Genomic DNA, 21,377 nt, shown 5'->3' with positions numbered 1-21,377 from the left:
CCGACTTCACCGGTCTATGTACACCCTAGTTTCTTTGGTATGTTTTTTTTTATTATAGTTTAATATCAATGAACTTTTTTTTTATCGATTATATCTTATCTGAAAATATGCGAATTGTTTCGAATTCAGGGCTAAAAGACACATATATTATATCTATTCTAATCCGAAAATTTTAATGCGGATTGGATTAAAGTTTTGATACTTCAATATTTGATACTTCGTGTACATGTGGCTAACAATGGATGCAACCAGAGCTGCTTACGCCCACACAATGAAGCCAGTAAATAGTGAGGAGTATTGGGAGCCAACTGATGCCCCAAGGCCATTGCCTCCACCAATTAAACGACCAGCACATCGACCAAAGGTAAAGAGAAGAATCGATCCAGTGGAAACTGAGATGAATCCCAACAAGGTAAAGAAAATATTTGAGGTCACTTGTAACTAATGTGGCCAGAAAGGCCACTACTATAAAACATGCATCAATCCTCCAACAGATCTAAACTAGAAACCAATGACCAAAAAAGAAAGGAGGGCAAATGGAGTGAAGAAAAAAGCTAACTCGGTTGGAGTTGATGTCTCTGAAAACACAATCAATGTGCAGGTATGGAACTAAGTAGGGATCGATTTGTCTTTAAAGTTAACTGATTAGGGGTTTAAATGTCTCAATTTATTTTGGTCAGGGATTTAGCTGGCTATAAAAATGATGGTAATGTTCATTTGTTGTATATGATAGCAGGAATGAGGAGATGAAAACTGCAATGAGGCCACTAACGTGGCTGGAGTTGGTGTGAACTCTAAGGTTGTTTTGTTAGTTTTGTCCTAGCTGAATAGCATTTGTTATATGTAGTTAACTCTTGGTAGTGCTGTTGTTATCATTGTTAGGCAAAGGCTAAGAAAAATAAGAAGAAACTACCAAGAGGAGAGAAAAAAACAAGTGATGTAGGTCCAGAAGGTCAACTTCAAGAGATTCCTTTGTCACAAAATGCCCCACAATCAGAGGAGGTAAAGTTATCCTATATACACTTTAAAACTAGTTACCTTAGCTTCATAAATTATCTGAGACATCATAAAAATTCTTTGTAGGTCCAACATGCTACAAATTCCGGTAACATTCAACAAAGTCCATCTAATGTAGCCTTCACAACTCAATCCAATCCAACCTGAAGGTTAAAGAACCCTGTTGTCAGGCCTCCACCTCCACCAACCCAATATGTGCAATTTAGTCAACCACCTATAACAGATCAATCTAACCCAACAGCCAACATGTCAAGTTTTATGCCCACACCTCTACCAGCACTAAGGCCGACACTCTGGTTCAAATCTCAACCAGGACAAGGTCCAGCTCTGAGGTCTCATACTTCGGCAAATCCTACTCATGGCCCAATAGCTCCTCCAACAAACCCAACAAGTGGAGGTGATGCAATATCAGCAGAAACAATAGATGCTGCAAGCTCCGGAACCGCTTCAAGGCATTTCAAATTTGTGCCCACTCCCGAGTTCAAGCATCCAGGACTTAGGCCACCTAAGAAGACATGAACTTGGACCACCTTTTGTTGCTATTTTGTATCTTGGCTACAAGCCTTTAGAAAACATGTTTTGGTTCAAAAAAACCTCTATATTTTACTATTTAATACTACTGGTTTTAGGTATAGGCCTTTTGGTTGAGGTCTCTATATTTTGGTTATCTGACTCAGGGCCATGTTGCTGCCCATATTTTGAATGGCATATTATGTGTTAAGTTGTTTCAACAACAGTACTGCTCCTTTATTATGAATATATTAACATGCATTTTTTTTTAATGTAGATACTTACGGCTACTTAGCTAGCATGTATATTTTTTAAGTTTATTTCATGACATATATGCCAATATTTATCAATATAGGGATGAAATTTAACACATTCATCACAGGCCATGGTTCAAATTTAACAAATTCACCACAATAATTTTCATTTCATTCATCATCAAAAGTGTTGTTCACAACTCAACTCTATGAATATAACAAAATTTAGCTATCAAAATTCTACACACTTGCTCTGAACAAGCTTGCAATTACAATTCCACCCAGAAATGCTAACAAATTAAACTCATACCTAATACATCTATTTTCACCCATTTTCAATCTGCAGTAATCTAACTGATCCTCCAAACCAATTAATCTTTCTTCCAACTCATTAATTTTGTTATCCATCACATAACCATGGCCTTCCAATCGATTCTGCTTCTGCTTTGATGTCCCAAATGAGACAGCCTTGTTAGCATCCTCACCACATGAAGATACATAATCATCTAGCCATGCAAAGAAGTTGCAAAGCCATTTTTCACTCTACAAAATGTTTAACATTTGTTATCATATATGGAATAGAAATTGAAAACAAAAAATTAGTTAAACCCTAAAAAACTACCTTGAAGTTTGGGCAACAAAAGAATAATCTGTCTGGATTCTTCACCGTCCCTAACATGAACAATATTGCATGAGAACCACAATAACAAATTGGGGCAACCCATTTCTTCTTCCTCGGAGCTCCAGCACTCCCACTAGGATTCAAGCTCTAGCCTGAATTGTCTCTACTTCGTGGGTTTGATGATGAACAACACTCTCCACTACCAATCATGGTTTCCTAGGGTTTGTATTTGGGTTGGGAGAAGAGTGACAGATTAGCTGCGTGGAATCACTTTGAAACCATTGTGTTTCAGTGAAGCCTAAAAAGAACGTAGTTTTTGGTTTCTAAAGTGGGACAGATCCACCCCCTACCATTCTTTAATGGCACGGCGAGAAACTCGAAAATGACGTAGTTTTATGTCTCTAAAGAGAAACAGATCGACCCCTATCCATTCTCTAACGGTCAACGTGAAACTTAACAGAATGTTAACTTCCAACTCAACAACGTTAACTGACACGTAGACAATTTTCGTTTGTTTTGATCAGAAAAAATGACAGAAAGACCGGAACGTTTTACGAAAGTATGAAACAGGGATCGATTTGTCCCTTTTTTTTGGACTAGGATCGCGATGTCCATAAAAAGAAGGACAGGGACCAGACTTAGTGTTGATTCTAATATATAACACACTATTTTAATCCTTATAAAAAAAAATAACCCTCTGTCTATCACACATAAAAGGAAAAAAAATGACAAAGAAAAAGAAGCAATAATAACACTAAGAAGGACCTTGTGTAGGGGTGCACAAGACCCGGTCCGGCCCGAAGATCCGGACCGGACCCGATAACTTCGGGGCTAATTTGGCTCGGTTTTGTTATGGTCCGGTTAGACCCGAGGTTTCAATAGATGGCCCCGGTTATTTATTAAATCGGGTTCGGGCCAAGCCTTGAGTCACCCGGCCTCGGCCCGTTAGACCCGTGTAGTTGTTTGCTACTTAATATTTTGTTGTTATTGGTTGGTATGACACTATAAATTATTATTATTATGTTAATCTTGTGTTGGTTGTTAACTTTGTTTTAATTGTCTTTTGAACTTTGAATGTTTAATGTGTAATTGATATAATTATTATTATGAAACTTTAAATTATTATTATTAGATTCTAAATTATTATTATGCGAATGTTGCATTGTTATGGAATAATTATTTTTCAAAATTTAGAGGTTCAAAAGATGTAAAATTTAATTTTTGGTGATGTCATGATAAAGTTGATCAAGAATCGGACTTCACCCGGTCTAGACTCGGCTTAAGTGTGGCCTGAAAGGCTGAAAGTAACACGATTTCATCGGATCTAAAATCGAGTAAGGATTTCATAAATAGACCCGGTCATTATTTAGGGTCGGATTCGAGTTACGGCGAACCCAACTTCACCCGACCCATGTGCAACCCTAACCTTGTGGATGCTATTACCGTCGGGTTCGTGTTGGAGTGATTCAGTGAGAAGAAGAAAAACTGAACAATTTTAGGGTTAGCTTTCTGATCCAAATCCTTCTTTTTTACGCTCAGAAGCTGCAACCTCTCTTTAAAATGAGCTTGTCTCTCATACAAGGCTACTCTTCTGCCGAAGAAGATGATCACCCCCACCTCCATGATTCTTCTTCCGACGACGACGACGCCGCCCACCACGATGCGGTCGCTGCCGAACCCTCAGCGGCTTCCCACCCATCACTGGGCGACCGATCCATCTTCGACCGCCCCCAACCTTCCTCCGCTTGCGGTCTTCCTTCTGCATTTGATGCATTCTCCGAAGTAAACACTCCCATCCAAGTTCCAGTCTTTTTGCTTCACCCACAATTCTCTATTTCTGAAACTTTGGGAATTAAATAATAATAAACATTTTTTTTCTGTAGTTAAAGTAATTATCTTCAATTTTATTCGGTATTGTTGAAGTTTGGGTGTTTGTGTAAACTTGATGGGAGGTTGCAGGGCCGCCCCAATTTCTGAACAACAGCGTGGAGGAGTATAATCCGGCGAAAGATGCTGAGCCGCAACAAGGGAGGCATGGCAGCAGGAGGAATCGTAGGGATAAAAAGGATTTACCAACAGGTATCTATTATATCTCTAAAAAGGTTCATGCTTGTTATCTTTGGTTTATATATGACAGAGTTATGGTTATCAGAGAAGAACATTAAACTAAAAGCTTTCAATCTAACTTTACCGTAATTAGTCTTATTCCACCATTGATTTGGAATGGAGATTTTATACTTTGAACAAAATTAACACACGTGAAGGGATTGAATAGTTCTTCTGAGTTTCTGGTTTCCCCTTTGCTTCAGTTGTGTGTTTGTTATAAGCTCTTTTTATTTAAAAAAAATAAAAATCCATACTTGCTTGTCAAGTTTCAGTTGCTTATGTTCAAAATGCTTCTGGATGGCCTCAATTGAAGTGCTGGCCTTAGGTGCTATTTGGCAAGGGGACACGATCAATGATCAGTGAAAATGATATTTTTTTCCTAGGGTTGGTAACTAGGTATATTACTCTGAGGTGTTAACTCAGCTGGCAGCTACTGTAGCTGATATGAATGAAGAGTCTTTAGTTAACCTTTTGGACTTTAATTTGGTTCCAATAATTGGTGTGTTCTTGTTCATTTCAAAATTTTAATATTTGTTGATACACTTGTTAAAGGTGCGGTGGTAGAGGCAAAGCCTCAACTGGTTGGGATCCATGAACGAGTAAGAAGTGACAATGGTAGTCAACCACCGGCATCAGCTCCATCAAGCACCCCAGAAGGAGGCAAGCGGATGCCAACGGCAACCAATCCCAATGCTGAAGATGCTGCAGATCTTTTGAGGTATGCACCATTCTATAGCAAGTAGTAAATAAGGACCCAAAAGATATCTACTTTCCCATTTGAATTGTTGCATGTACTTAGGAGTCAGGACTCTAAACATAAAGCTCCTTTGCAAGTTGAAATAGGTTCATAATTTATATCATGGAGGTTTTTATAAGTACTCAAATAGAGATATCTAAGAACTGCCATTGTATTGCCTGATCATTCTTCGGGGTACTCAAGGAATGGGTTATGGAGTATGTACTAATGTATCATAATACTCCCTCTTACCCTTTTTGTGCCTCATTGTCCAAGAATGTTAAAAAAATTGGGAGACAAATTCAAAAGAATTGAGTGTGTATCTGTGGTTAGGTTATTTTTCTTTGTTCCATTTTGTTTCTTTCAGTCTGAATGCTTTCATTTCTTGTATAGAATGTGCTTGCAGTGTGGGATTCCAAAGACTTACTCCAGCACGCGGGGAATGGTGTGCCCCGTATGTGGCGATCGCCCTCCAAAGGATCCCAGCATAGAGAGCAAGAAGAAAGGATCAACTGTCAAAGATAAAGAGAAATCCAAAAGGATGAAAGGGCAGTCATCTCATGCAACCTGGAAAAGTGAAACAGAGATGCAGCTAAGGCAACATTTTGATTAGGCAGTGTTTGCGGAATTTTACTTTGTAGGTTACTCTGATTGGTGTAAGCTGAATGGTTTAGGACTGCTTGATAAAACGGGAACTTTTGTTGTCAAGAATTTCAACAACACAAGTACAAGTTGTACGATATTGTATTAGTAATTGAAGCTAGGTCTCTTGGTTAAAATTTTTTTCTGTCGCTTTAAAATCCAACTTAATTATGATTAGGAGATATCGCTCATTAGGAACAGATTGATCTAAGTGGGTGAAATAATTAACAAGGTTTCCCCCTCTTCTTTCTATCTGCCTGTGTCTGCATGAGTGCAAGGTATTGCCACCACTCCAAGGTAGGGGTGTACCGTGTACCACTTATTAATGTTTTGCGGGCGTTTTTTCCACTTTGTCTAGTTAAGAGTTTGTGGGGTCTGTGTCCGGCATGTTGTTTTAATTATAGGACAACTAAATTGAGGACCTACAGTTAAAACTTTGTGGTGTTAGTTTACTTTTTTTTTTTTTTTTCCTAGATTGGACAATGGTACGTACAAGTTTTGAAGAAGGAACCTTGAGAGGAGTTCTAGACAGATCAAAGATTGACGAGATCACTTGGTTTTTTTAGATTATTAATATTTGTGATGTGTAGTCATAAAATCTGAGCTTAGTCTAATTGCATACTTTTTCCATCAATTAGAAATGTAAATTTAGCATTAATGTTTTTTATTGTTATGTCTATATCAAAATTTATATATTTAGACTTAGATTGGTAAAATTTTTTTAGGAGGAGTTTGTGTTTTTCGAGAATACAGTCATTTTATTTTGTATTTGGTAAATAAAAAAGGTTATGTACTTGTATTTGTAATTTTTAAAAGATAGAAGTGTTTTTAAAAACACCTAATGTGGAGTTTTTTAAAATTAGATTGGAATTATCAAAATTAAAAAGTCTAATATAACTTTATATATTAAAAAGTTGATAGTCCTTATTCTTTCATACTTTTCAACCTTTTTTTTTTTCTTGAGTCCTCTCAATTGCAAACAATTTCGCTCGTTATTACATGTGTGTGTTTGGATTACAGTTTGTAAACGAGAGTTTGTATAGAATTGATTTTGTAAAATTGATTTTGATGAAAAATAAGTTTGTGTTAACGTGATTTATGTTTAACAATCTTTATATTAAAATGGATTAGGGAAAGTATGAGGAGCCAATGGATTATAGTAAAATAAATGTTGTTTGGATTATGCTACTCAAAATCACTTTTGGAGGAAAAATTACTAAAAGAGACATCAATTTAAATAATTTTTTATATTATTCTATCATTTTACTTTAGATATTTGAATAGATCTTATTAATTCATTTTATAATAAAAATATTTATCATATAAATAAAATAAATACAATAAAAAATAAAATTATAAAAGAGAGTACGTACTATACATTCTATAATGTCAAACAAAAAGAAAATGTTCTATAATCTTTTTAGTACGTTATTACTCTTTAATTTATATCATTTTGGAATATACATTTTTATTATTTATGAGTCTTTTGTTACTTATAATTAGTGTATAATAAAAACTAAAATAAAATATAGTAAAAAATACAATAAAAACAAAAAAAAGAAAAAAAATTCATATCAAACATAGTATATAATAATTACAACCAACAATATGTATCATATGAACAAAAAAATTACAATAAGAAGTAAATAAAATTCATATGAATAAAATAAAATAAAAAACAAAAAATTTTATACACAACATAAATATAGTATAATAAAGGATAGAAAAAAAAAGAATTTATATAAACAAAAAATAATAAAAATATCATAAAAATTAATAAAATAAGAAGTTATATCAACAATAGTTGTCATATAAATAAAAAGTACAATAAAAATATAATAAAACACTAAAAAAATAATATCAAAATACTAAAAAAATATTATAAAAAATATTTGTCGTATAAATAAAAATATATAATAAAAAATATAAAAATCAAAATATGAAAGAGAGTACTAAAAATAATAAAAAAATTTAAATTTTTTACTTTGGCAGTGATTGAAACAGATCTAAAAAATTGACAAAAATAAATCAGAACAAAGAACATACACAATAAATGAACGAAGAACTACTGGGAAAGTTATGGACTTGCATCCTTTTTATAGAAGAGAATAGAGGGTAGGGTTGGTAGAAAGGGAATAAATTTTTCACTTAATTCTTCCAACAGTATCAACTTTTTCAACGTGAACGCAGAAAGATAGAAATTTTAGCTTCACGTTCAGAGGTGAAAGCACTTCTGGGTTCATCGTTTTAACAAATTGCCAAACATAAAAATGAGACGTTCAAGACACTCAAACAGATTTCTCTTTTCTCTCACGTGAATTCCAAACACATCCATATGACCTATCGCTATTGCGTCTAACTTCATCCAACCTCACAGCAAAACTATGTATCATTACATAAGCTTGTAAAATTGATAGATAACATCCTCATTTGTAAATTCTAAGTTGCATGATATCTTTTTATGACAGCATTGCTATTCTCTTAGCTTGATATCTATTTTCATCATCCCCCGAATCATCATCTAAAAACTTTTTTTTTCCTTCTGGGAATTCTTTATTGAAGTGTGTTCCAAAAAAATTGTTATCGAATAACTCAATGTCCCAAAAATTAGCACACATCTACATTTTATAAAAATACTAACAAATCACAACACAATTAACATTTCACAAATATATATAAATTAAAACCACCATCACGAATCCACATAAAACTACCTTCTAAGCATCTAAGCCATGTTTATCACATTATCTCTTCTCAAGATTTTTCCATTCAATCTATTAACACTTCTTACAAACTTATTCAATAATTTATCAATTAACTCATCTGGTATTGTTTATTCATATCATTTAATATTCATCTAATTCACTTGTCATTATTGCACCGTGTCATATGCTTCCATGTCTTGTGACTTTTTTTCTAATTGCCAATAATCAATTAATTTTTTTCCTTTAAAATTTTGTTTTTTTATCTACCATAATAACTTAAACTATATTTTTTCTCTTGCCGTTCTCTTGACTAAAAGACATATAAGCCTAATCAAGTAGGAAAAAAGTTTCCAATAATAAAACAAATATTAATAAATAAAGATGATATATAATTCCCATTCAAATGAAATAATAAACATTATATAAATAAAGAAAAAGAGAAAAAAGACAGAAAACATAAATAATTAAGATAGAGCATATCATATATGGCTTGGGTTAGAAATTCAAATAAACTTGAGTCATTAATGTCTAAATTGATTGATAATTTAGATATATTAATTGATTTTGTTTCTATCAATGTTAATCTTTTACTAATTCAATTATTAAGTTAGTTAGGACTTGTAGATTATGTTTAATTAAGTCTAATTGACTTTTTTCAATTTGTAGATGTTGATGAATTGAATTTGCTCTTTGTAATGATCATGTTGTAATTAGTGATAAGAATAGTGATCCTAAATTCTCAACTCTTGTCAAGATCTTTTTAGCATTTGAATTTACTTTCAATTCCTAGTTAATTACTTTAATTGTCCTTAGTCTTATCGCTTTACTATTTAATCTATACTTCCTCTTTTAAATCTTATTATTTAAGTTTTTGTCAATTGTGGTCAAACTCCCAATTTTTTCATAGCCAATGATAATACACTTGATTGTGATTCTTAGAGAAAACAACTCAGGATTAAACTCCTGGTTATTGTTTTGAATTTGTGACACTTTTTACTAAACTTTGAGGAGTGTTCAATTTCAGTTTAAAGCTACAACGAATCTTGAGATTTAAACTTGTAAATTTTTTAAATCGGTGTTTAGCACTCATTAAGTTTTTGACACCGTTGTCGAAGAGTTGCAATGTGTGCTTGTTATTGATTATTGTTAATACGTAAATAGTGTGAATAGCTTACTTTTTACTTGTTTTTTTGTCTTTGCTAGTAGTTAGAGCTTGTCTTTTTTTTTCTCCTTGATATCTTTTGTTTCTATTTACTCTTTTTCTATGAATTCTAATTATTGTAATTTTGAGTTGTATGATTATGAAAATATTACAGGAAATAGCAATTTCAATACTAGTTGGCACCAAAGAACCAATTATCAAATGATGGGAGATGTTTACATTTAAGATCAATTTTTATGGCATCAACTTCCTATATCCCACTATGATCACAATTCTCCCTATGATGCATGTCAATCAATGACTATAGTAGTTCTTGCTATGATTATAAACCTCAACCATCATATTCATATGACTTTTATCAATATTGTCCTCAACTGCAATACTCTCAAGTCCCATCCCACCACCATCAAATACCTCCATGGAACCTAAATCTATATACACCTTACCACCACTACCACCCTTATAAGTTTTATGAACAACTATCCTTTAAACCACAACAATTTCAACATCTTTACTCTTATAGTTCTCTTGAGACACTACCTTTCATACACCATAACTTCCTCTAACATGACCAACCTTTTTTTTTTCTCACAATCCTTGATGGAAGAAGCTTTCCCATTGTTGATCCATGAACAAAAGAAATTTTAATCTATCATCAAAGGACGAGATGAGCAATTAGACCCCCTCAAGAAATTGATGGATCAGATTGCTACAACTCTACCGACTACCTAGCCTCTCTTCTCTTGTACTACCATTGAAGGAAAACTTGGGATCTCAAGTGAAAGAAGAGGAGTTGACAAGTGAGTTGCAGCAAGAAGAGGCGAATAAGTGCATTAAATCGGAATGAGTGGTTGAAGGTTTAAGAGGAGTTGAGCAAGGAACGAACTTTGTCATTGAGGATGATTTCGCATCAACCAATCATCTCGATGAGTTTGTTGAACTTTCTTCCTTTGGATATGAAAGCAATGTTGAGGAGGAATGTGCACAACCTCCAAGATACAACTTGAGCAATGAAGATGATGTGGAAGAAGACAGTAACTAAGAGGTGGAGATTATCAAATAAGTGTCAAAAAGAGTAAAAATCACATTGATAAATTCTTTAAAAATCTCTCTTATTAAGTCACCAGCTAACGAATTATTTGAATGGATAATCTTTTTTATTAGGTGCTTTCTTGGTCCACATCAATATGCTTTGTTAAAAACAAATGATCAATTTCGAATTATTTGTGAATTGGAGAATAAGAAAGAGTCAAATATTAGTTCACAACAAAAAATAAGGCTAATGGTGAAAGGAATTATGAGATTTGAGTCCCAAATATGGAGCCAAGCTCAATACAATAGATTTCGGCTAAAAATTTGAATGTGTTCTTTCTCTTTATTTTTTTTTGATATATTTCGTTGTTTATTTCTTTTCCTAGAGAAGATGAAATGTTTGACATTCTAATATAAATAATATAAGTGGACTAAAAAATAATTTATAATAAAATATTGTAACATTATATTGTTTGAGTCATTTATACAATTACATTATTAGGATAAATCTTTATTTTTTTTTTTACCAAAGATAGGAGACTCGAATCCGCAACCTCTTAATTGAGTATGGGGAGATTATGCCATTTGAGTTATACCTTATTGGCAAAATTTGAAAAGATAAAAAACTCGAACCCGCAACCTCTTAATTGAGTATGGGAGCCTATGCCATTTGAGCTATTACTCATTGGCTAGGACAAAGCTTTGTTGTCGAAGTAATAATCAGTTTATTCTCTTCATCTTCGTTTTCATTTCTCATCGATTGAATTCTCTTCGTATATACTTCACAAATGCAATTAATTTTTTTATTTATTATATGAAATGAATATAGCTTTTTCTTTTGTTTTTTAAAGTCCACGCACAAATTGGTAAAATACAAGAGTGAGAGAATTAAGGTAAATGTTGTTGTATCTGTATGCAGAGTTTATTTTGTGATTTTAAAGATATTTAATCCCTAAATTTTTAAGTTTATCAATAATTTGTACGTGCACTACTTAAGAAAACAAACAATTTCAAATTTTTCTTAAAAAAAAAAGGGTTGCCTTTATCTTATTTAGCTAGTTTCGATTTAGAACATAGCATGTTGATTATTTCATTATTTTTAAGGGTCTAATTTGATTATACCTTTTTTTCTACGAAGGAGTATATTATTTATTATTGAACATGATAATCAGTCTCTCAATTAACATGTTAGCTGATTCGAAGTTATCACTTGTTACCGTTTAATATAAGGTGATAAATAGGTGTATTTGGGTTCGAAATTTAACTGAATTCAGCAGACAATAATGCTTTTTATTAGTATTACGTGTGTGAATATAGTGTTGGTGGGTATTGTGATGGCTAAAAATTTTATATATGAATAATTTTAATGAAAAATACAAAAATATTTAATTATTTTAGTGTTCTACACGGTTGTGGTAATAGCACAAAATGTAATTGTCGTTTTGTAATAAAAATATTATTTTAATTATTAAAATATAAAATATCATTGACGTTTTGTTAAAAAAATATTATTTTAATAGAAAAAACACAAAACGTCATTGACGTTTGTACATAACTATAGTAGTGTTTAATACACAACTTAGTTCATCTTAAAGAATTTCACCTCTAATAATACAATATTAAAAAAAAAAATTCTATTGTGATATTGTAATATAAAAAATTAAAAATTGTCCAATTTATTATCTGACGAAAAAAACAAAAAAAAAAAAAAGAAAAAGGTGAGCCAAGAAACTAAAAAAGTGACAATGATGGCTATTATTCGTTTGTTAATTTTGCTACGTATTACATAAATATAGTGAGACATATTTTACTTTGACATCCTTATCAAAAGTGGTTTATCAAAGTGTTTGAGTGTGTCATGTTTCACCTATGGTCAAAGAAGTTTGCTGCTGTAAAATCCAATTATCATGGTCTACGAAGGATGATCTTGAAAATTGGTTTAGCTGTGTAGCAACCAATTTCTTCTCCCAAGGGACCCGCTTGGACAAATTTGCCCCTGCTCCCTTACAGTTAACTTCGCCATACGTGAATTTATCCCTGAGTATTTGCTCACAACTTGGTTAATCACAATGCAAGCTCTATTAAACAGAAAAAAGCGTACAATTTTTCTTAACAAATTTATTAAACCGTTAAAAGAAATTATTTATATTCATGGGATATGCTATTTTTTTTTATGGTATTTTTTGATAAGTCAAAAACTAATTTTTTACGGATTTAAACTCTATTTTTAAGAGTATTGTTGGCCAATGAATTAGAATTTAAATTTATAATCACTTGACCAATCTAAGTTGATTTGATATATATATATATATATATATATATATATATATTCCTCATTTATTTACCTACTTCTAAAATAACCACTCAAAACATGTTTAAGGATAATTTGACATTTTAGTTTAATTTGAAAATGGACATTGTTAATGTATGTATATATGTATGTTACAACATATATTTGTTAGCAAAATGTAATAAAAAATTATAAAGGTGTGTTTGGAACAAAATATTTTTGCAATAGATTTAATTTGACTTAAAATGAATTGAAATGAAAATAAATGGGTGTGTTTGAAATGAATAATACAAAATAGGAATGGATCTGTTACAAATTGATTTTTATATTTGGATTACAAGTTATAATAGATGTGTGACACTTACTCGTGAGTTGCAAAATGCCAGGAATGCCAACCTTTAGGATGAACCACAGAACCCAAATTAGTTCCATAAAAGATAACTCGAGAATAGGGACCATAGGCTCGTCCCAAGAAAGATGAAGCAGGGTTGGAGCCAACCACAGAACCCCCTTTGAACACAAAACCACTTGGGTCATTATCTGATTCACGCCCTTGGGCTGTTATGAACCCTGGGGATGTTGCATTTATCACACAATCCTAAGTCAAATCAAAATTCCCATCAGCTTTCATTCAAATCATACATTTTACATGAATAACAACAAATTTCCATAACTATAAAAAATCAGTCATAATAATTTATGACTAAATTAAAACTAATAATTCTATCAAAAGAATGACTAAAGCTAGTAATTATATAAACAAGTTTATATATATAATCCTTAAATTAAAAATTATAATTGAAATACCAAATATAATGCCCGAATCTTCTAAAATAGTCTAAACTTGGTATCGTATCTAGTGTTATTTTAAAGGTGTATAGCTAGTCCAAAATTTAAAACCAATGAAATATTTAAATAAATAATTTTTATGTTTATGGCAATATATTATTCCATATAATTATTTCCTTTATGAAAGTTTACGTATAAAATAGAAAGATAAAATATTGATCTTAGTATGATTTGATTTTCTATGTTAATTTTTTTATTTAATAAGCATATTTAAAACTTTTCTTTAATATAAATATAATTAATTTGTTGGACTACGTAAAGAGCTCTAAACTACTAGAAAAATTTTAGAAAAAAATTAAGTAAAAAACATAAAATAAAAAAATACCGCACAAAATTCAAAATTTTAAGATGTCAATTTAATAAATTTTTCTTTTTATAAACTTCTCATTTTTCTTTATTTGCTCTGATACAAGACTACTTCATATACTCCTCATTATACTTGCAATATTAACATAATTAAATATAATTTAAAAAAAATAGTATAAGCATAGAACTTGAGCTTATATTCTTTTTTCGTAATTGAAATTTCACCTTTTTTATTTCTCATCTTTGTTTTAAATTTTTTCTAAAATAATAATAATAATAGACAAACAAATCAATATAATAAATGTGCTAATAGTTCCCTCTCTTGATGGTAATAGTTTGAATCTTCAATCACCCTATATTACATAATGATATTAATTAACATCAAATCACTTCTTGATCACATTATCCTCTTATTTACTTTTATTTGATATTTTTAAAGATAACGTCAACAAATATGTAGTTCTATAATTTTTTAAGTGAAAATAGTAAAATTAAAGAACATATATAACATACATAAAACTTTGACACGCATGGAATATCCAATGCAAAAATATTGATATGATAAAAAAAAATTTATTATTATTATTATTATTATTAATAAAAATAAAAAATTTGATCATGGCGTATGTAATAATAATAATATATATAAATACCTCGAAATAAGACTGACCACTACCAAATATAAAATCTACAGCACCTTCGATAATACAATTTTTGTAATAATGACGACCTTCCACATCCCATAATGTATCTTGATATCCCACAAACCTACAATCATAAAACCCAGATTTGTCTCCATATATTCTTGCTGACAATGCTGGCACAACATCATTTCCATCTTTTATTTCTTGCAAACTCAACATTTTCCCCACATCGAACGAGTTCTGCAAATTAACAACAACCATAGAAAATTAATTATTTTATAATTTTTTAGGACTAAACAAATATAAATTTTTATAATTTTTTTAATATCATAATTAAAGATATAATTAGTCATTCATGTTATTTTTTTATGAGCTTGAACTTTTGAAAAAAATAGTTTCATTACATAATATTAAAATTCTATTTTCGAAAAATTTAAAAATTGATTTTTAGTAAACTTAAAAAAAATAGCATGAAACAAATAAAAAAAATAATGCAAAAAAATAAAACAAACCAAAACAAAAAAAAAATCTATTTTAAGAACATATTAAAAATATAATCATTCATATTATTTTTTTCTATCAACCTAAATTTATTGGATAAATAGTTTATCTCACCTTAAATGTAATCTTGCTTGCAACGACATTGTCTGGAGAAGAAGAGAATGTGGCACTTTCATCAGTTGATTGGTGATCATTGTATGTAATAGTAGTAACGTCTATGCCTTCCCCTTCCAAAAAAATGCATGGCTTCTGACATGGAATATGAACCTTCTCTCTACACAAAACACAAACCATAACAAATTAATTCATTTTAATAATAACAATAAACTGAAAAAGAATAAAAACAATTAAATAAAAGTAACATACTTGTAGGTTCCAGCATTGATGTGAATTTTCACCCATTGGTTGTTATTTTCAGGTATTGAATCAATTGCAGATTGAACGGTTTTAAATTTTGACTTTCCAGATTGATCAACTATAATAGTACGTGAAATTTGACTCTTACAATTCTGCGCCAAAGAAACATTGATATAACAGAAAAGGGAGACAAGGAGAAGAAGAGGTAGGATAACAGTAGCCGTTGTTTGTGCAAACAAATTCATTGTTATATGATAAAGTTTCCAATGAAAATGATCAATATAGTGTATATTTAAGGAAGAGAAAATGGAACAATTTAATATTGTTATTAAGAGATTTTAATTTCATTAATGTTATTATATCATGTTTTGATTGTGATCAAATTTTTGTAAGAATATTTAATCTTAACAAACCAAAATTAAGAAATTTTACATATACATATACATAATATTATTATTATTATTATTATTATTACAATGTACAGAGTTAAAGATGAAATATTGTGATGACTTAAAAATAAATATTTATATGATATAAAAATACAAATTATTAAATAAAATACACCTTAATTAAAATCATATATAATTATAAGAATAGGAGTGCAATAGCCTTGGACAAAGAATGATAGTCCTAAAAATTTCAGATGTAATAAATTACAATTATAATCATGAAAGATGGCCTCTGTGTGCCAAAAATACCCAAACATTAGTTACATAATTGGTCCGTTAAGGTATTTTTTTTTTTGCGTTATTTCCTCAAATGTTGAACAATCTTTCATCATTCTTATCCTATCTAAAATAAGGACCAATTTGAAAGATCCATCCGGATTATATATATATACAGAGTAAAGTATCATTTTTGTCCTCAATATTTAGGGTAAGTTTTAAAGTTATTCCTAACGTTTTAGTGTGTGTTTGGATTACAGTTTATAAACTGGAGTTTGAATAAAATTGATTTTGCAAACTTGATTTTAATGAAAAGTAAGTTTGTGTTAAAGTGATTTATGTTTGGTAATCTTTACATCAAAATGAATTATAGTAAAATAAATGTTGTTTGGATTCTACTACTCAAAATCACTTCTAGATAAAAAATTACTAAAATAGACACCAACTTAAATAAGTTTTGTATATTATCTTATCATTTTAATTTAGATAATTGAATAGATCTTATTAATTAATTCTATAATAAAATTAATATTTATACACTAAAATAAAAATAATATATAAAAATTAGCAAAATATATTTTTAATTAAAACTAACAAAATATAAATTTTAGAGAGTACTAAGAATAATAAAAAAAATTAAATATTTATCTTGGTAGTAATTGAAATAAATCAAAAAAAATTTTATGATATTTTTTATATAGTATATTTTTAGTACTCTTAGTACTCTTTTTTAGTATGCTATAATTTATTATTATTATTATTATTATTATTATTATTATTTACAATTAATTTTTTATTTAATTTACTTTACCTAATAGAATCAATAAATTATATTATAAAAAGATAATAAAAATAATACAAAAAATTACAATTATAAAAGTGTATAATATCAAATAAATAATTAATAAAAAATAAAAATAAAAATAATAAAAAAAGAGAGTTCATGTAAACAAAATAATAAGAATTCCATAAATAATATAATAACATGTATAAAGGATAAAGTTGGTAAGAGGTAAATAAAGATGGAGTATTGATGGCTAAAGCCCGTTTGTAAAACGCAGAAGCTTAAAATTGTAGCTTCTTGAAAACCAAGGTTTTGAAAGCAAAATCACTTCTGCGTTCATGAATCAAAAATTTGCCAAACCAAAAATTGAAGCTTTCAAGAAGGCTAAACGTGCTTCTTCTCTTGTAACGTGTTTGCCAAACACACCCTTAATCGTCCTATTTAAGTTCCTATCGTTTCAGAATTGACTCAATGTTGTCCTGCCATTAGGGATCCGTTAACAAAATTAACGACGGGACAAAATTGAGACGATTTTGAAACGTTAAGGACTTAAATAGGACAAAAACGTTAGGGACAAAAACAATACATAAAAGTAAATTTTAATTTAATTTTATCTTTCACTAATATTAATTTTTTTTTGTACATAGTATTCAATTATTTTTTAATTATATCTAAATAAATTACACTTAATCACATTACTTTCATTTTAAATAAATTTATTTTTTTATAATTTTAAAGAATTTTGATACATTAGAGACAAAAGGTATAATTTATATTTTATTGTATAAATTATTTTTTTCTTTTCTGCAAGTTTATATACTAGTCATTCTACAAACATTTCATGATAACTAAAAATCTTTAAGAGTAAAATTATAAAAAAAAATTAATTTATTTAAAATGAAAGTAATATAATTAAGTGTAATTTACTTAGATGTAATTAAACAATAATTGAATACCATGTATAGTAAAAAAATGATATTATTGAAGGATAAAATAAAAATTTATTTCTATGTATCATTTTTGTCCCCAACGTTTTCGTCCTTTAAGTCCTCAACGTTTCAAAATCGTCTCAATTTTGTCCCGTCGTCAATTCTGTTAACGGATTCCTAACGGCATGACAACATTGAGTCAGTTTTGAAATGTTAGGGATTTAAATAGGACGATTGAAACGTTAGGTACAATTTTAGGACTTACCCAAAACGTTGGAGACAAAAATGATACTTTACTATATATATATATATATATAGGGAAATGCTAGTTGTACAATATTAATCAGCCTTTAATCAGCCTTTAATCAGATTTAAATAATATTTAATTATTTTTTTAGTGTAACATGTTCCTATTTTATAGATACATATCTATAATTAGATTTTAATTTTAATTTAAATTTTAAAACCCATCCACTTCATTGGTGGTTACGGTGACTTTACTTTACTTTCGTAACTTCACGTAACAGATACAGTTTTTTAAATTCCTTATTCTACGGGATATTCACACGCATTAGTGAATCCCAAACCAAAAAGGACGCTGCCAGCTGAATTCTCCATCTCATCTTCATTGGTGAAGACCATCACCACCTTCAAGCTGAAGCACTCTCTCATTTTGCATTAGTGAAATGTATCATTATTTTCCACACATGTGTTTATGTAATTTGTTAAGAAATATCATGTTCAATATTTTTAATTATATTTTAATTTAAACATAAAAACACTGTTGTTATTTTTTTATTATAATATATCTGATAGGATGATATTTTATACAAAATATTTTTAAAACACATCTAAAATCAGTCAACTTTAATAATACAATATAAATGTTAATAATACAATTATGAATGGTCGAATATAATTATATACATAAATTAAAATATTTTCAATTGTAGTTTCTTTTTCAATTGTAACACATCTAAAATATTAAGTTATACAAAAAATAGTTTTAAAACACATCCAAAATCATAAATCTAAAATTTAAATTTAAACATTAAAAAATAATTGTAACACATCTAAAATTGTGAAGTTATACAGAAAATATAAAATCATAAATCTAAAATCTAAATTTAAACATTAAAAAATAATTGTAACACATCTAAAATTATGAAGTTATACAGAAAATATTTTTGAAACACATCCAAAATCATAAATCTAAAATCTAAATTTAAACATTAAAAAATAATTATAACACATCTAAAATTATGATGTTATACAGAAAATATTTTTAAAATACATCCAAAATCATAAATCTAAAATTTAAATTTAAACATTAAAAAGACAGCGTTGTAAATGAGCGCCGAGAAGGAGGAAGGCAGCGTTGAGGATGAGCGCGGAAGAGGCGGAGGATGACTTCTCGATGTGCACCTCTGAGTTTTCCATGTGCGCCTCTGAATTTTCGACATGGCGCAAACGTGACTTCTCTGCTTCTTTGAGTATTTTGTACGAGTTTAATTAATAATTTGATAATTTAAGGTTTATTTTATATTTTTAAAATCAAAATTTTGAATTTTGAATAATTTGATTTTTAGATATGTATTTAAATTATAATATATTAATAATTAAATATATTAAATCTGAAACAAAAATTTAAAATTTAAATTTTAAATTTCCGTTTTTTTAGATTATATTTTGAATGTGTATTTAATTTTAAAAAGACAATAAATCTATTTATAATTTTTAGTTGTGTTTGTTTTAATTTTTTTAATTATTGTAATAAAAGGCTGAATGTTGTACGATTTTTAAAGGATACCTAGTTGAACCGATAATGCTAGTTGTACAATATTAATCAGCCTTTAATCAGATTTAAATAATATTTAATTATTTTTTTAGTGTAACATGTTCCTATTTTGTAGATACATATCTATAATTAGATTTTAATTTTAATTTAAATTTTAAAACCCATCCACTTCATTGGTGGTTACGGTGACTTTACTTTACTTTCGTAACTTCACGTAACAGATACAGTTTTTTAAATTCCTTATTCTACGGGATATTCACACGCATTAGTGAATCCCAAACCAAAAAGGACGCTGCCAGCTGAATTCTCCATCTCATCTTCATTGGTGAAGACCATCACCACCTTCAAGCTGAAGCACTCTCTCATTTTGCATTAGTGAAATGTATCATTATTTTCCACACATGTGTTTATGTAATTTGTTAAGAAATATCATGTTCAATATTTTTAATTATATTTTAATTTAAACATAAAAACACTGTTGTTATTTTTTTATTATAATATATTTGATAGGATGATATTTTATACAAAATATTTTTAAAACACATCTAAAATCAGTCAACTTTAATAATACAATATAAATGTTAATAATACAATTATGAATGGTCGAATATAATTATATACATAAATTAAAATATTTTCAATTGTAGTTTCTTTTTCAATTGTAACACATCTAAAATATTAAGTTATACAAAAAATAGTTTTAAAACACATCCAAAATCATAAATCTAAAATTTAAATTTAAACATTAAAAAATAATTGTAACACATCTAAAATTGTGAAGTTATACAGAAAATATAAAATCATAAATCTAAAATCTAAATTTAAACATTAAAAAATAATTGTAACACATCTAAAATTATGAAGTTATACAGAAAATATTTTTGAAACACATCCAAAATCATAAATCTAAAATCTAAATTTAAACATTAAAAAATAATTATAACACATCTAAAATTATGATGTTATACAGAAAATATTTTTAAAATACATCCAAAATCATAAATCTAAAATTTAAATTTAAACATTAAAAAGACAGCGTTGTAAATGAGCGCCGAAAAGGAGGAAGGCAGCGTTGAGGATGAGCGCGGAAGAGGCGGAGGATGACTTCTCGATGTGCACCTCTGAGTTTTCCATGTGCGCCTCTGAATTTTCGACATGGCGCAAACGTGACTTCTCTGCTTCTTTGAGTATTTTGTACGAGTTTAATTAATAATTTGATAATTTAAGGTTTATTTTATATTTTTAAAATCAAAATTTTGAATTTTAAATAATTTGATTTTTAGATATGTATTTAAATTATAATATATTAATAATTAAATATATTAAATCTGAAACAAAAATTTAAAATTTAAATTTTAAATTTCCGTTTTTTTAGATTATATTTTGAATGTGTATTTAATTTTAAAAAGACAATAAATCTATTTATAATTTTTAGTTGTGTTTGTTTTAATTTTTTTTAATTATTGTA

At 29.0% G+C, this 21,377-nt stretch overlaps 2 protein-coding genes across 2 annotated transcripts; one reads left to right on the top strand and one right to left on the bottom strand.

Annotated features, from left to right (window-relative positions):
* The first annotated feature begins 3,783 nt into the window (after positions 1 to 3,783).
* LOC148572668 (plant/protein) lies at positions 3,784 to 6,024 on the top strand. The gene is made up of 4 exons (XM_088510236.1): positions 3,784 to 4,185; positions 4,356 to 4,482; positions 5,062 to 5,227; positions 5,639 to 6,024. The coding sequence occupies exons 1-4, from the start codon at positions 3,964 to 3,966 to the stop codon at positions 5,856 to 5,858; spliced, it is 735 nt and encodes a 244-aa protein (XP_088366362.1). The 5' UTR covers positions 3,784 to 3,963; the 3' UTR covers positions 5,859 to 6,024.
* A 6,618-nt stretch (positions 6,025 to 12,642) lies between these two features.
* Positions 12,643 to 15,978, bottom strand: LOC107633881 (putative pectinesterase 52). Its single transcript, XM_088507682.1, has 5 exons — positions 15,743 to 15,978; positions 15,491 to 15,650; positions 14,885 to 15,115; positions 13,442 to 13,674; positions 12,643 to 12,823 (listed from the first exon to the last, which is right to left on the bottom strand). Exons 1-5 carry the CDS (start codon positions 15,976 to 15,978, stop codon positions 12,643 to 12,645), a joined length of 1,041 nt encoding a protein of 346 aa, XP_088363808.1.
* Between the last annotated feature and the right edge of the window lie 5,399 nt (positions 15,979 to 21,377).

This window comes from Arachis ipaensis, chromosome B3 (assembly GCF_059453495.1).
Source record: "Arachis ipaensis isolate K30076 ecotype BB chromosome B3, ASM5945349v1, whole genome shotgun sequence".
NCBI lineage: Eukaryota > Viridiplantae > Streptophyta > Magnoliopsida > Fabales > Fabaceae > Arachis > Arachis ipaensis.
The sequence above is the reverse complement of the archived record's forward strand: the minus strand, read 5'-3'. Positions and strand labels throughout refer to the sequence as shown.

Excerpts from the sequence above, each read along its gene's own strand:
- LOC148572668 (XM_088510236.1), top strand. The coding sequence starts at position 3,964 with ATGAGCTTGTCTCTCATACAAGGCTACTCTTCTGCCGAAGAAGATGAT. Across the intron at positions 4,186-4,355 it reads CATTTGATGCATTCTCCGAA|GTTGCAGGGCCGCCCCAATT; the intron begins GTAAACACTCCC and ends ACTTGATGGGAG. Across the intron at positions 4,483-5,061 it reads TAAAAAGGATTTACCAACAG|GTGCGGTGGTAGAGGCAAAG; the intron begins GTATCTATTATA and ends CACTTGTTAAAG.
- LOC107633881 (XM_088507682.1), bottom strand. The coding sequence starts at position 15,978 with ATGAATTTGTTTGCACAAACAACGGCTACTGTTATCCTACCTCTTCTT. Across the intron at positions 15,116-15,490 it reads CAAGCAAGATTACATTTAAG|AACTCGTTCGATGTGGGGAA; the intron begins GTGAGATAAACT and ends GTTAATTTGCAG. Across the intron at positions 13,675-14,884 it reads GTGGTCAGTCTTATTTCGAG|GATTGTGTGATAAATGCAAC; the intron begins GTATTTATATAT and ends GATTTGACTTAG.